This window comes from Macaca mulatta, chromosome 4, assembly GCF_049350105.2.
Source record: "Macaca mulatta isolate MMU2019108-1 chromosome 4, T2T-MMU8v2.0, whole genome shotgun sequence".
NCBI classification, from domain to species: Eukaryota; Metazoa; Chordata; class Mammalia; order Primates; family Cercopithecidae; genus Macaca; species Macaca mulatta.
The window spans coordinates 26105632-26123207 of NC_133409.1; the positions used below are offsets into that span (position 1 = coordinate 26105632).

Below are 17576 nucleotides of genomic sequence, written 5' to 3' on the forward strand. Positions count from 1 at the left end.
AACAAATTTACAAGAAAAGTCCCCATCAAAAAGTGGGCAAATAATATGAACAGACACTTCTCAAAAGAAGACATTTATGCAGCCAACAAACATATGAAGAAAAGCTCATCATCACTGGTTATTAGAAAAATGCAAATCAAACCCACAATGAGATACCACCTCACGCCAGTTAGAATGGCAATCATTCAAAAGTCAGGAAACAACAGGTGCTGGAGAAGTTGTGGAGAAACAGGAACACTTTTACACTGTTGGTGGGAGTATAATTTAGTTCAACCATTGTGGAAGACAGTGTGGTGATTCCTCAAGTATGTATAACCAGAAATATCATTCGACCCAGCAATCCCATTACTGGGTATCTACCCAAGGGATTATAAATCGTTCTACTATAAAGACACATGCACACGTATGTTTACTGTGGCACTTTTCACAACAGCAAAGACTTGGAACCAACTCAACTGCCCATCAATGATAGACTGGATAAAGAAAATGTGGCACATATATACCATGGAATGCTATGCAGCCATAAAAAATGATGAGTTCATGTCCTTTGCAAGGACATGGATGAAGCCAGAAACCATCATTCTCAGCAAACTAACACAATAACCAAAAACTAAACACCGCATCTTCTCAGTCATAAATGGGAGTTGAACAATGAGAACACATGGACACAGGGGAGGGGAACATGACAGACTGGGGCCTATTGCATGGTGGGGGCCTAGGGGAGGGAGAGCATTAGGAGAAATATCTAATGTAGATGATGGGTTGATGGGTGCAGCAAACCACCATGGCACATGTATACCTATGTAACAAACCTGCACATTCTGTACATGTACCCCGGAACTTAAAGTATAATAATAATAATAAAACATTAAGTCAAAAAAGTCTGGTTAAAACAATTACCTACAGATACTCAATTAAGTCAAAATAGGTATGATTTACAAATGATAAAGTTTTCTGATTCAAAGACACTATTTTTAACAACTCCTCTGGCTTCATTTGCTTTCATCATAGAAAAAGTATCAGTAAAGTAAGGAAGAAAACTAACTTTGGAATAAAAGTGGTTTCAAGTCCTTATACTATCTGAATGACCTCTGCAAGTCAATTAACTTCATTGATCCTGAATTTCTCTATCTGTCACACAATAAAGGTTAAAATTTTAAATGAAAAAAGAACCACTCTTTATACTATGAAGAAACATGAAAAACATAAGACTATTTTTGCTGCACTTCATAGTACAATACTATGAAGTGTATATATGTAGTACATATATACACTTATGTATATATAGTACAGTATAATACTATGAAGCAAGACAGTGTGTCAGAAACTCAAGGGACCTGAAGTGAGGCACACATATATCCATACCTTTAAAGATCTTCAATTAAAAAGAGCAAGGTAAAGAATACAAATAATGATTCCACAAAGCAAGACACGTGTTTCTACTAAAAGAGGGGTACAGAAGCAGTGTACAAACACAGAGCAAAATACTTGTAAATGATCCAGGATATTTCCATCTGGACATATATCAAAGGACAAGTACCAACAAGCAAAAATAACTCACAGGAAGGGAGAAGGTATTATCTCAAGATGCAATGGATCCAAAACATGAAGAGAGGGAAGACATACACATTCATAAAGACATATGCATTTTATAAATCTGACGCTGAACAAGGGCCATGCCCAGCCTTCATATCCTGCTTTGCATTTGTATGATTTACATTTTCAAAAAGCACTGTGTCATAAAAAAATAATGAAACAGTTTTCTATAATCCTGCTTTCATAATAGGGGGAAAAACAGCAAATAAGAAAATCTAAGCAGGTATTTATACTTTATATCCAGGGGATTATCTGTGTTAGCCTAATTGTTGACATAGTACAATATAATAATCAATGATATGCAGGATAGTGACTCCAAGGAATTATAAGAGATGAATCATTAAAGATACATGGTACTTCTTAAGCCAGGAAAATGAACAAAGTACAGTAAGACTTTTTTTTAACAAAAGATAAAATTAGTCAAAAAGTTAATGAGAACATTTGATTTTCTGTTGCTCATTTAAAAATAATATATATTCAAATTTCTATTTGCTTTGCAAACTCAGTTACTACTAAAAGAAACTCTACAACAAACATGCATTTCTTACTACATTTATTTTTTTGTACTTCAGTTGAGCTTATTTTTACTTTAGAGATCTGTGTATTTCATTTAGCAATCTGCCTACAAATTATTCATTAATCAACCAATTCCTCAGTGCCTAAAAATACACAACTTCAAAAAGCACTGCTCCTAATTAGATCAAAATGAATAAGCTACGAAATTTGTATCCAAATAATTACTTAATCACATATACCTATTTAGTTACTTAAAAGCTGTTTTCATATTTTATAATTAGCAATAAAATGGTAAATAATATCAACAGAGCAATGATACAACTTCTTAAGACAGATTAATTCACATGGGGAGTCATTAAAAGGATATTTTTACATTACTTTAAGAGAAAGAATAGCATTACTGTTTCAAAATAATGAAGTGGTTGTTATTAAATAAATCTGCCATTTGCATGTAGTTCCAAATTAATAAAAATATATAAAACTGATAAAGATATATCCAATTACTAGATGGATATTCTCTTTTTAATCACTAAATCAATAGAGCAGGGCTTGAGGTATTGCAAGGTTTTCCCATAGTCTTTGTTGGTCCAGTTTTAAATTAAAGAGCATATGGTAGAGACTCATAAATTATTGGATTCTTTAGACAATACACATTACACTAATGCAGATTAGAAAAGCAAAAAGGAACTCTCAGGAACGTACTGTTCCCAGTTGAGTTTTTTAGAAGAATGGAAAGAATTGATTATTGAGTTTATAGTAAATGTTTAAACAACTGCCTCTGACCAGACTTAAAAAATTTTGTGATTTAAAGTTCTAAAAAGTGTTTTAGGTACATATAGCAGGAGCAAAAATTGGCCAAGGAAGAGTATTCCTTTAAACTACGCACAATTCCTTTCTATATTTAAATTTCTTATTAACTTCAAAAAGTTTAAAATAGGAAGAATAACTTCATAAAAATAAATTTAATAAATGATATAAGGTTTCTTCAAAATAAATATGAAAGCTCATATCATAATATCAAGAAAAGCTAGTATCTAATTAAGTGGAAAAGATTCCCTATAGGATAAATCTAAGGGAATGCAAGGATAGTTTACCATTAAGAAATCTATTACTGTATCACATAAAAATATCAAAGAAGTCCCAAGATCAAGTTAATCTTAATCATAAAATATATTGGTAAAATTCTACATTATAATTTAATTAAAAGAAATGAGACAAAATTCAATACTTTAGAAACCAAGACTGGCAGGATTCTTCTATAGCATTGATGTAGAATAATTCTCTCTAATAGACACTACTTAATGATAACATGCTGGATAATTTCTCAATAATTCAAGTCTAAAACATGTAAGCAATTATGTATAATTATTTTGGGATTTTTTTGTCAGATAAGACACAGTATCTCATATATGAAGCAATATTGGTAAGAATTCTTGCCCTGTTACCTCAGTAAATCACTGGCATTATGAAGCAAGTATTACCATCTCCATTAAAAAGCCTACATGTCATACAGACTTTCAGACAGTGCATGCCCTGAATAGCTGAAATTTTGCAAATGGTAGAAAGTTTTATAAAGCCAACTTATATCATAACAGGCCTGGGGAAAAAGCTAGCTTGAGGATTTTAAATACACACTTTTATTAATTTAAATGTATTTCCTTATTTGATGAGAACACAGTTTTATTTGAAGACATTGAAATAAAGCAGTTGAAGAAATGCTACTCCCTTATGGATTACCTGTGATGGTGCAAAACCAGACATGTGAAAAGCTGAAAACACAAGAGGCAACTCAGCCTTCAGTAGCATTTCAATATAATGGGTGCTGCAAAAATACACTGGATGGATGCCAGAGTCTACAGTGTCAATAGGTAGGTAACTCTGAATAAAAGAGAAAAATTAAAAATTAAATAATAAATACACAGATCATTTAAAATAATCCAACATACCTATTTTCCTTTTGCTATAAATTGCTGCTTCAAAATTAATATGGTGGCATAACAAATTACTGTAAATATAATAATTACGTAAAGTAAAAATCAGAATGTTAAACAGTGGTGAAAGAAGAAATTTTGATAAAGGCAGCGTTATATACCTTCCAAGACTCAGGAATAGAGTTAATAATTTATGATTTTGGCAACTTAAATCCTTGTGGAAAGATGAGGGCTGTTACATGAAAGAATAAATACACATGTAAGTGAGTACACAAGTAATATTTTACATTTTAATACTAAGTGTATTGAAATATGCTTAATATTCTTGGCTTTGGCCAATGATTCTATAATGTCAAAGGATTTTAGCTTTGTCACCTCTTGAAGATATTTGCATTGTCCCCTTTACTATGTTGATACTAACCTAAATCTGACCCTGAATTAATGATAATTCAAATTGGGAATGACATGAGAAACTCATCTCTAAAACTGGGAAAGAAGTGCACAAGGCATTCCCATCAAGGTTCTCAGGCCAACTATTTTGTATAAAATTTATGTTTATTTTTATATAATTGTATATTGATAGTTACTTATATTTTATTTTATATATAGTACATATGTATGTGAATATATACACACATATATATTTACAAACATGTTGTTTATTTTTTCAATTTAGATCTTAGGTACAATTTATCATTGCAAATGATCAATAACGAACTGGGTATTACCAAAAATTTGACATATACCCATAATAATTGTTTTTTAACAAAGAGTAATAAACCTGAAGGTATAATTTTATGAAAAGAAAAACTGTTCAACTAGCAATAATATCAATAAAAACATTAATCAAATTAGATCTGAAGATTTTACATAATTCAAAGACTGCCAAAAAGGTATCTTATCTTCTTGCTTTTACTGGACAAATCTTATTTTCAAACTTTTTAAATAAAATAAAGTTAATACTTTTAACTTAAAACAAATTAAACTCATAGCAATTATATGAGTTGAAATATGGAAGATTTCTTTAAAGCCTTATTGCTAATGCTAGGATGCTTTTAAGAATTTAGGTTTGAGTTATACACTGAAGTTTCTGAAATCAGCAAGTTGATTTACAGTGGTTTTTCTGTTTTATCATTCATCATCATAAATGATTTATTATTTCACATTCCAGAAATATATATTTGTAGAAACATAAATATTTATGTAAATGTATATTTATGAAGGGTTCTCCCGGAGATACCTCACAGTACTTGAAAAAAACATTATTTTTGTGCATTAATGAATGAAGAGATAGCACAGTAAATGGTATCTTGTAGCCAACTTTGTATCAATATATAGGACAAAAACAAAACTTTAATGAGTCATTAAAATAATAATATGGACTGAATGATAAATAGTACCCATTGATTTATCTTCTTTTGTGAAATACTGCAATGTGTTTCACTAATGACGATTTGTAGAATGAGCAAATTTAACAAGCATATATGAAAACAAAAATCAACTCATAAATACATTTTAGTTTTTCCATGCAAACTTAGGTAGTAATTTTCTGATTACATGTCTACTAGTAGTATAAGAGTTCTATGTATAGGAAATGATTCATATACAGGCCACATTAGAAATACCTTTAGAGTAGGTCCATTAAGAGATACAGACAATAGAGTTATTAATTATATTTTCAAGGAAAATAAGTCATTGTTATGTAATGGACTCCCTATATTGAGGCAAGAGTTCTTCTATTCTTATAAATTAGACTCTGTTGGAAGAAATTTTGCCATACTTTGTGGTAACACAGCTCCTGATACCAAGCCTTGCATAGAATAGTTGCTCAACATATTATTGACTGAATGCTAAAAAGAGAAGATGCTAATGATTACACACACAGATTGCACAGTATGCAATTATTAGTGTCTTTTCTTTTTGTCATACAGTAAGCTCGCTTATATAAAAGTTTCATTAGTTGATCTATTAATTACCATTTCATGCCTCTATTTTACAGTAAACATTGTTCATAAAACCAGATCAATAGTGACAGCTCGGAGTCACATGAATATAACACAAGGTCTTCTGAATCATCAAATGATAAATTGTTTATTATACTTAAAGTGTTTTGATGTAATTTGTTTAGTCACCACTCTCTGAAAGGACAGTAACTCTTTATCATTCAGAATATCGGATTAATGGAACATATGCAGGACAACAGCATTTAGCATCATCTAATTAATAATCTAATATATAAACTATGCTAAGACAAAGTGCAAAAAATTGTCAATAAAAACATTGGCTTTGTAGATCCTAGAAAGTGACATAACATGAAGCAAGGACTTTACAACATAACACTCTTCAGAATACAGTATATTACTTTAGTGATTAATAAAAGATTTATGTTTAAAAATAAAACATAGTGGTCTTAGTTTTTTTTTCTTCCATTGTAGGTCTTTGGATGAGTCATTTTATTCCTGATATTAAGAAAATAAACTAGTTCTACATTGCTATGAAAATTAAATAGAAAGACCCCATTAGAAAGATTTGAAACTCTCCAATTCAAACGGATTCAGTCTAGTCTGGTCCAGCCTAATCCTCCACCTTTCAGACTTTGTGGGCAAAAAAGATGTGCCATGCTTTACAACAACGTTGTAGTTAACTTGTGCATCATGCATAGGGGTAAACAAAAAATTTTGCAGATTTTTTAAAACTTTGATTCTATAATTCTAGATAACATCAATCTTTCTCCTGTCAGAAAAAAAAATGGGAAAACTGAAATCTGCAAATATGATTAAGACTTATAGTCACATATAAGACAAGGAAGGGGTTTTACACTAGACATCTTTCCTACAAGTGATTGGTCACATGGCTTACATTTGTTGATATTCTACAAAGGGGTTACAAGTATGTCATGCCATTCTACTAACTGTAAAATTTACATGTAAATTTATACTTGAATACTATTAGAATTTTCAAATCCATGAACTTTCTGAACTAGGTAATTGTTATTTTAAGAAGAGTAAGGGAGGGCTTCTGTAGTGGTTACCCTATAACTATTGCATGAATTTCCTGTTGAACTATACTACTTCATTTGAGTATTACTTTAGCCTGATTTATCAGTGGAGTTTTGTTTGTATATGCATGTAAAATACTCTGGTTTTTATTTCAGTTTACTTAGGTTTCCTTTTTCATATGTTTTTACAGAGAGAGGAAATTTATGATCATTACTTTTATTTATTCTTTGAAATTACATATTTCTACTATGAAAATAATCTCCTCATTTTTCTTAATATATCATTTTATTAATGGCTTCATTGTTAACAACTGGTCAAACTCTGATTCTTGATCAAACTCCATAAAGAATAACTATTTCATCATTTAGAAAGATTTTTTCTTAGTAGCAAAGAATAATTGAAGATCGTTTAAATCAATACATTAACGGGTTCTTCTGGTGTAAACGATTTCGAAAGATAATTTTTCACACTATTTTTTATCTCATATGAGTAATATAATCATAGTTTACAAAATTTTAAGAACTTCAAATTAATGTTTCATTACTTCCTGTTTTGCTTATCCTAAGCTTATTTTTTTTAAACCTTTTTAAGGTCATTTGTTTAAAACATTCTTATGAATGCAGGGGATCTAGTATCTTTCAAATACATTTTCTAAAATAAAAACTTACAGATCGTTACATATTTCTACTAAAATATTAATGTACGTGGCTCACAACTGTAATCCCAGCACTTTGGGAGGCCGAGGAGGGCAGATCACGAGGTCAGGAGATCGAGACCATCCTGGCGAACACGGTGAAACCCAGTCTCTACTAAAAATACAAAAAATTAGCCGGGCATGGTGGTGGCCTACCCAGCCGGGTAGTCCCAGCTACTTGGGAGGTTGAGGCAGGAAAATGGTGTGAACCCGAGAGGTGGAGCTTGCAGTGAGCCGAGATCGTGCCATTGCACTCCAGCCTGGATGACACTCTGTCTCAAAAAAAAAAAAAAAATATATATATATATATATATATATATATATATATATATATATAAATAAATTCGCACACTCAACATACATTTATTGAGTGATTACTATGGGCCTATAGTTTGGGACACACCTATGAACAAAACAGAAAACTCTTTTCAAAGAACTTACATTAAGTGTATAGATAAATAAATAAATATTAGGACTTGATATAGGCTATAAAAATGTTAAAAAATAGGACAGGGTAATGAGGTTGAGGTAAGTGGAATTGAGGAAATAGGCTGACTTCTTTTTAGGTTGATTACAATAATGTGAGTTTGAGTTAAAGAAGGTAGACAAGTTTGTACTAATTAACAGCTAAAGCCAAAGTGTCTGTCACCATGTTGCAGATTTGTTCATATTATCAAGTTGCATGGAAACTATCACCACAATGTTTGAGACAATGGAACAGATGAAATAGAAAAGGTATCACTTTTAAATAATATATTAAGACTTACTGAATGCACTATCAAGTCAAGTGACATAGGGGAAATAGCAATTCAAAAGTTTGTTAGAAACATTTATACTGTCGTATAAATGTAAGATATTAGTAGCAGCATTTAGCTAACAGTTCTAGATAGAATTACTGCAGAGGAATCTTAACAGCATGTCATTTGTTTTACAAAGAAGCATCAAAACAAACTACTGGTAATAAAACATTCAACTTGATATATTTGTAATTGAAAAGAAAAAATGATGCTATGGAAGGCACTGCATTAAGTCTTCACTGACAGTATAGCTGCGTCACTAGAAAGGTGTCAAGGCTTTACATCAAGAGATCATTCTGAAAACCCCGAGCCAGTAATGTGTCACTCCCTTCCATTCACATATTCCATATTCAGTGATGCTATCAAAATGGTAAGTCAAATAAAATTCAAGCTGCTAGAGTCCTGCTTGTTTTCAGCTTTACAGAAAGAAATGCTATCAGAACACAAGATCATCGATGCTATGAAAAAAAATAATGTACTATTTTATAGGCTCAAAGTATAAATAGAACTTTAGAAAATTATGGTTTAATATGATTCACTGGTGATGTTTAGATGGTGTCATAATCTGAACACTAAAGGCAGAACTGTTAAGACTAGTGGAATGTAGATATTGCTTTAAAATATTTGACAGGAGAATGAATGATTGGACACAAAATCCATACCCATTATCAAAAGATTTTCAACACTACATCTGAAAATGAAAGAGTGAAAAGGCTGTTAGGTTTTTTAAAATCTTCAACTACAGTTTAAAGGAAGAGAATTACTCAAATTCTGGTTAACACCAGGAAAATAGTTTCATTGATTGGAGAAAAACCAGTGCATACTTTTTTTGCCATTTGTTTCCCTCTATTCATGGGAGGAAAATTTCTCATTATGGTGAAGACCAATTACTGGATGATCTTTTTAAGTAACTGTACATAGCTACTTGAAGCATAACATTATAAAATTTTAATATTTAATGTATTCCATGATGAATTAATTTTATTTTCCTTATCACAAATATATATTGTAAAAAACACCTAATGAATATTTTCATCTCCACATAGATACTCGCCAATCCCCTTAGTTTATCCTTGACTGCCATGTGATTTCACTGTCCAAATGCAACATGTCATGGAAAAGGTTTGAGAAACATTAGCATAGCTGATATGTTTGGCAGTTTCCCCTAGTTGGAAATCTTAACAACAGCCTATAAATAAATAAAATAAACATAAACATTATAAATTGATTGAGGGATATACTTACCTCTAAAGTAACCTCTGAGATTGCATAAGATTAGTACAATCTTTTAAAATACATTACAATACTTTAAAAAACACTCAGTATAGATTTCCAAAATATACATAAAATGAGTGATTCTCTTATTCTATAGAAAATAGTTACAATATCTTCCTAATAAATGATTTTCTTACACCATAATCAGCCAGAGATTCTTTCTAACCAAGCAATGATACAAAACACCAATTCAATAGTTCTCTTTTTACGTGCAGAATTTAACTGATATAACTATCATTTTTATTTCATTACCATGTTTCTACTTCATGAAAATGCTTCTAATATAAATCATTCAGTTACTATTAGGTAAGACACCAAGTATTTGAGAAAATGTCACATCTACATAATCAAAGAGAATCAGTCAAAAAACATTCAAGTAGAAAAATGAGTATAATTTATGACAAAGTCCTTCAAATACAATAACACCCCAGTGAATGTAAGTATAATGTCTCTTAAAATTTCAAACCCTTTTTTAAAAACAGATTGAAGTCTTACAGAAATATGTAGTCTTGGCAACCAAAGGAAAGCAGAAGTCAGAAGCCTGGAGAATTGACGAAGAAATTGGAATGTTTTTTCTTTGTCTCCCAACATTATCATGAACAGAGAAGATACAAACCAGTCATGGCCAGTATAATTCCCTTGCAGGCAGACTGAAAAACTAAGTTAAGAAAACTTCACAATATTTTGTAAGACAAAATATTAAAATTCTATAAATAAAATACAATGAATATGTTAAACAAAAAAGCAGACATTCTTATTCTGAGTTTATGAAACCTAGTTTTTGTTTTGTTTTGTTTTGTTTTGTGTTTTTTTTTTTGAGACGGAGTCTCGCTCTGCCGCCCAGGCTGGAGTGCAGTGGCCGGAGTTTATGAAACCTAGTTTTTAAATATTCTTAGAGATGTCTGAAAATACATTCTAATGACTTTATTCAGTTTAAGATTCAATGAGTAAGACTAAATATAATGATTACAACTCAATTTAACAAAATTCGTATTTAAAATACAGAATAAAATACTGTAAGAATATATCATAACAAATCACTAACATAGCTCAATGTACTATTTTACTATAAATGTGTCCAGGTATACCATCAAAGAATCATGAAAAACATGTGAAAAAAATTAAATATTGTGAATCTACTCAAAAAGGATACGAAGAGAAGATTTTATGGAAGTTTGCTGCTGTTTCAGGAATCTCTCACAATGCTTTAAAACCAACGTAAGATCATTTTCTGCACCATCTTTTAAGAGATTGAGGAATTTGCCATACCTATATTAAAAGCCCACAAAACATAAAAAATATCAGGTCTTGCAATGAATGTTTTAAAATTACTTCTTTTAGCATAACTATGTTATACAGAGCACTTATGAAAGATTAGCTCTCAATATATGTATCTGATGATTATGACATATTTAGATTAGCAGTATTCATCTGGCAAATACAGATAACTTTAAAGGAAGATGAAACAGTAATGAGAGAACAAAATGATGATATCCTGTAGATGAAAAGTATAATATAAGCATTTTTTCCTGAACTGAATCTAAAATATGGAATGTTGACAGGTTAGTTTTACAAAATGTTGAGTGTAGAAGTACCTGTAGAGTTCATACAGTAATGGTCCTAAAGGGAGGTGGTACTTCCCTCAGGGGCCGCCTTGGAAATTTGTAGGACTATTTTTCATTGTCATAGTGATCGGGGGGCACTACTGGTACTTAATGAGCAAGGGTCAGATGATTAGACATGGGACAGTCCTGAACAATAACTTGCAAATGTCCTATTTGTTACTGGTATGGATGAAAAAGTTGTTTATAATTATCTGAAACTAATTGTCTTAAAAAAAAAACTTCTGTATTTTTTAGTATATATACAATGCAACTATGTGTAAATCAACCAAAGGTAGTGCTTTTGTACTTCCGTACTTTTGAAACCTTACTAATATTTGCTCATCACTTTTTAAAAAGTCTCTTTGGGCCAGGTGTGGTGGCTCACGCCTGTAATCCAGCACTTTGGGAGGCCAAGGTGGGTGGATCACGAGGTCACGAGTTTGAGATCAGCCTGACCAACATGGTGAAAACCCGTCTCTACTAAAACTACAAAAATTAGCTGGGCACGGTGGCATGCATCTGTAATCCCAGCTACTCAGCAGGCTGAGGCAGGAGAATCGCCTGAACCCGGGAGGCAAGGTTGCAGTGAGCCAAGATCGTGCCACTGCACTCCAGCCTGGGTGACAGAGCGAGATTCTGTCTCAAAAAAAAAAAAAAAAAAAAAAGTCTCTTTGCTCGTGGCAACACTGTAGTATTTGAGGAACGAAGTCAAAAATTCGTCTGTATTTGTAGCTGCCAGAGTCACAATGATTTTACATTTGGATGCCAGCTACATCTTATACTGTAATATATTCAAACATTTCATAATAACTTTCTGTTTCTTACAAATAAGATATTATATTGAGTTAAAAAAATAGGTGACTAGCCTGCTTATATTATCTACGAAGTCCATTTCAGAATAGCAATAGGGCATTATAAAATATTTGTATAAAAAGCAGGCACAGCATCACAAAACATAATTAAGAGAATCATATGCCCAATGTGATACAGACGTGTAAGTTCAAATTATTAAATAATATCATTTTCATCATGTTGTGAATTTATAAAAATGCTCGGCTTTTTAAATAAGTCTTACATGTATCTTTTTAAAACTTGATTCTGAAGATGACTCTATAAGTAAAATGGGAATGTTAAAATCCCCATTTAATAAGCAAGAAAGGAAGTTTCAAGGTTTCAGTCCTTAACTCTCTGTTCACTGTTTAGCTTACCCATTTCTTTTCAAAATTACAACTTGAGTATTAAAAACTCAAACTGCAATAAGTTTTTTAATTTTAACTTCTGAATCTGTCCTTCAGGTACTTTTGTACTCATCACCACGGAATTAATCATATTCTGGAAAATAGTATGACTGTGCTACCAATGTGCTGACTTTTACAATGCTATTTTTGTAAAAAACCTGATAGTCATGAGAGCTTAAACACACTGTAATTGGCCTCTGGAATAACAATGAACTGTAACTGATTTACCTGTAGAGGTAATTTAATCATGTGCCAATATCCTCAAAAACAAAGTCATTTTCCAAATGATAAACTCCGCATTTAAAGTATACAAAATAGTTGGTTGTTAAATTAAATACTACTGAGCACATATGAGGCAGATAAAACAAATTCTAGAAATGCACAAGGGAGATATTTCCCTATAATATACCTGACAGTCATTTTAATGCCAAGCTGCTGCACAGATGAAAGGCTTTCATTCTTCACATTTGCATCAGTAGCTAAAGACAACAGAAAACTGAGTTATAAAAGTGTATAAAAGTTTGCATAATAATCACAGTTTAATTGAAAATTGATGAAAGCAATATTTTTACATATTTTAATGCGAATTTTGAAAACACTGATGAATTCATTATTTTAGGAACTGTCAGTTACATTTTCCAAGGAATTAACAGAAAACTTTTTACAAATAACTTTTTCCCATAAAAAGTGTTGGAAAGCATATTAAATACAAAACAATGGTAGTTTTGAAACAATCTATTTAACTTGACTCTCAGAACAAAAAGAGGCATTGACCCAAAAAGTGATCTAGAAATACTACTTTCATCATGCAATATATACATAAAACTTTGAATTACAAATATATACAAGCATGGTTATTTCCTTCCTGACACTAATCTTTAAGTAATCAGTGTTCTACTTTTAATGTATGATAACATATGAGGGTAGAATGAATGAATGTCTTCCTGCATGCCAAGTTTTCTTTGTGAAGTAGTTGTTGTAATCATCTAACCAAAAGTGATGAAGGGGTTAGTTATATCTTATATTGTAATATATCCAAACATTTCATAAAGAATCACTTTTCATTTATTTCTTACAAATAAGATAGTGATTAGCTTGCTTATATTATCTACAAAGTCCATTTCAGAATAGAAATAGCATAGTACAGAGGACTGCAGGAGAGGCTGAAAGTCTGGATTAGTTCTTGAGATCAGCAGAAGACCAAACTAGGAGTGAACCCTCAAAGGCACAACTAAATAGCATTCAGGGTCTAGCTGAACTTTCAACTTCTGGCTGAGAAAACTGTAGTATGCATACATACACACAAACACATGAACACACAATGCATGCACACCCAATTAAGAGACTCATCACACAGTTATCTAGTGGTAGAGAAGACCAAAACCTAGGTTTTCAGAATATCATGAGGTTTTTTTATTTTTTTATTTTTTTTACTTCATTACACATTGGTGTTTCTCATACTATCAATATAATCTATTTCACTTCCAGGCTCATTCATCCCCTTAATAAATCATCTCTGACATAGTAAGTATGGAACACCATGCAAGAAGCTATGAGGGATAAAAGATAAATCATACCTCATTCCCCAAAAAACTTTCTATGTAGTGTCAGAGATCAAATGTGTGTATAGATAACTCTGATAAAGGTATTTTAAAGTCCTATATGAAATAGGAATGATACAGATAAAGTGTTACATGAATTCAGAAGATGAAGAGATTATGTCTAGTTAGGAAGAAGTGGCATTTAAGTAGAACCTTAACATATATAGATGTGCATGCTTATAGTAATACTAATGTTTTTTCCCTCTGGAAAGTATGATATAGATAGCTATCTTATTGGTAAAGGATGAGTGCGCAGAGGGTGGAGACAGGTGTTAAGAATGTGCATTCCCATCATGATGTGTTCCATGGGCCACAGTGGATTGTATCAGGAAGCACTGACCTAACATATCAGTGAAGAATATAATAAAGTTACGGAGCAAGGTGAGAGGAGTTGTCCAAAGGAACTGGATGTTATGAGAAGGTTGTTTTAGTTCTTCCCTGTGAAAGAAAAGAGTTCTTACATAGTGGTCTAGTTGTGAGGCCTGAAATGAGTCCTTTCACTTTTCTAGAGTTGTACAAATAATTTCCAAAGTCTAGATCCTATCTAAAACTTTATGAGACTGTATCTTCAGAGTAAAAAAATAACTCTACACATTTCAACAGATAATGATTCTCAACTATGGCGGTGCATCTTCTGAGGAACTTTTCAAAAATAAAGATAAATAGACTTGACTCCAGACTACTAAATAAGATTGCCAAGAGGGTATGTGCAGTCATTTGTATTTTTAAAGACCTCTACAGTTTATTTCTTACACAACAAAGTTAAGATTTACATTTAAAGGAACAAAAGTTAAATTTAGATATAGTTACAATTGGATAGTTATACAACATTATCCAAATTTCACTTTAATGTAGTGTAGCAAATTCTCAAAAAAGCTTTTAAATGAGAATATATGGAGGTGTTGGCATACCAAAACAAACACCAAATATCCATTTTCAAAAATCACTGATGTGAAAGAGATGTAAATAACTTTTGAATGAGCAAAACTATGGAGATAAAAATATGGAAGGAATAAAAACTTTCCCAAAGGAGGAATGAAGATATAAGAAAATGGGTTAGGAGCATATATTTAAAAATGGGCTCCAGGCCAGGCATGGTGGTGCAAGCTTGTAATCCCAGCACTCTGGGAGGCTGAGGGGGATGGATTACCTGAGGTCAGGAGTTCAAGACCAGCCTCACCAACATGGTGACACATCATCTCTACTAAAAATACAAAAATTACCCTGGCAGGTGGCACATCGTAATCCCAGATACTGGGGAGGCTGAAGCAGAAGAATTGCTTGAACCTGGGAGACAGAGGTGTGAGTGGGCTGAGATCATGCTGCTGACCTCTAGCCTGTGTGACAGAGCGAGAGTCCATCTCAAAAAAAAAAAAAAAAGAGGTTTCCATTTTAAATTGTATGATATTTGATATACAATATCAATATACAATAAATCACTGTATATCATTGATATACAATAACTTAGCAAGCAAATTTTGTATTCTAAACACATCTCAGACAACAAAAGTTAGGTGGAAGAAACTTTTATTATATAAAACTCTGGACTACATTAACTTATAAGGCAGGAATTGAAATCTCAAAAATAAAACAAAATTGATGGGGAAAAATGAATAAGTAAAATGAAATAATTTAAAAAATGGACGTCTTCAGAGGATTTTGATCCATATGCATGGCTGGTAACGAGTAATTAATTGATGTAGGAAAAACAGTGCGTAGGATACATAATACATACTTAATAAATGAATGAATGAATGAGTAAATGAATGAACCAACATCCAATGAATAGCAACAAAAGAAATTGTACTTTAAATATCAAACTAGAAGCAAGATGGAGAAGAAAACAGACATAGACTTAAAAATATTTTCTGTATATTAAAATCAAGAAACACATAGAAGAGACAGCGCCCACTCCCTGAAGTCACTGTGAAAAGCATAATGAAATAAGTTGTTGAAGAGTCAACCAACCAATGACATGTATAGCATCATTCTTACCCACCTACTAACAATGCTTAATTCAATCTAAGCTAGAGATAATAATTAAATTATTCAAAATAACCAATACTTTTAATTATAAATGCAATAGTTTCAAAATAAAATGAGTTGACAAAATTTATGTAACATGAACTGAGACCACTCCGTGTGGTAATGCATTCTGTTCTATTTTTGGTTTGCAAAGCTAGCACATACAGCAGCAGTAGAAGAAATCAAATCTATCCTGCCTGGCACCTAATAGTGTGGAAAATATAAATAAACTTTCAGAAGAGTAAAGAATTTCTCCCATGGATGGAGAGGTAGTTACTGGTCGGCTGCTTACTGACTCTCCTAATGCCCTCCCTCATCTGTCCTAATGTAAGAAAACTCTTACTACCCAAAGAAATCAATGGACTACATTTCTTCCTCCCTGCTTCCTTTCCCAAAGTCAGTCTGTAAGTTCTGTTGCTTCTTTTGTAATATGTAATTGTATCTATGCATTTTATTCAATTCTTACTACCACAGAATTCAGTACCTTGTGACCAGTCTACTGTACATGTCTCAGCCTCCTAATTGATGTAGTCAGGGTTATTTGGGAAAAAAAGCATTTCCCTGTCTTGATTATGCAATTACCCCTGCCTGGAAGACTTTTCCCCTCTTCTCTTGTTTCTTTCCATTCTAATAACCCAAGAGGCAGCACAAGTACTACTCCTGCTCTCTATTAACACTTTCTCCTCTTATTTTCCATGATGGCACCAATTTGACACAGATGTCATTTTCCACTGGACACCTGTGGCCCTTAAAATAAAACCTCTCTTGACAATTACCAAAGTCAAATAGCATATTAAAAAGCATATTGCCTGAAAGCAAGTAGTCAGTTGAAAAACTGTCAGTTTCTTTTATTTTCTACCTTACTATATGCTGCAATTTGTTTAATTCCTAATTTTAGGTATATGCCCTATTTTTCCTTCCTGAGGAAAGGTGCATATTAAATATCTCTTTGCAATTATCACACACTGTGCTTTACTCACAAACGTTTCATAAATATAAGATAGAAGAGAGCATCTTTGCTTTTCAAAGAAAGTATAAAAGGTGTTTAAGGGTATTTAATTAAATTTAAAACTATATTTTAATAATCAAATGGTGAAACAAGAAAAATGTTGATTTTTTTCTAACTTTTGATTAACTAGCATCACGAAGAGAAAAGAAATAAAAATACACATTACCCTGAAAGGGCCATTTAATTTATCATTTCAAAGAAGCAACTACACTAGAAAAAAATTCTCAACTTGTTCCAGGGAATTGAACCAACAAAAAGGAAATGTCTGTTAAGATATGGAAAGATACCTGC

General features: G+C 32.0%; 1 protein-coding gene across 3 annotated transcripts in view; it reads right to left on the reverse strand.

Annotated features, from left to right (window-relative positions):
- Positions 1-17576, reverse strand: part of TBC1D32 (TBC1 domain family member 32) — a 226795-nt gene that overhangs the window by 19916 nt on the left and 189303 nt on the right. For all 3 annotated transcript variants that reach the window (XM_015137509.3, XM_015137505.3, XM_015137510.3), the window contains 4 exons: positions 13060-13129; positions 10962-11077; positions 10304-10458; positions 3850-3990 (listed from right to left, as the gene is read on the reverse strand). In XM_015137509.3, the coding sequence (XP_014992995.3) occupies positions 3850-3990; positions 10304-10458; positions 10962-11077; positions 13060-13129 (482 nt within the window). The remainder of the gene's footprint in view (positions 1-3849; positions 3991-10303; positions 10459-10961; positions 11078-13059; positions 13130-17576) is intronic.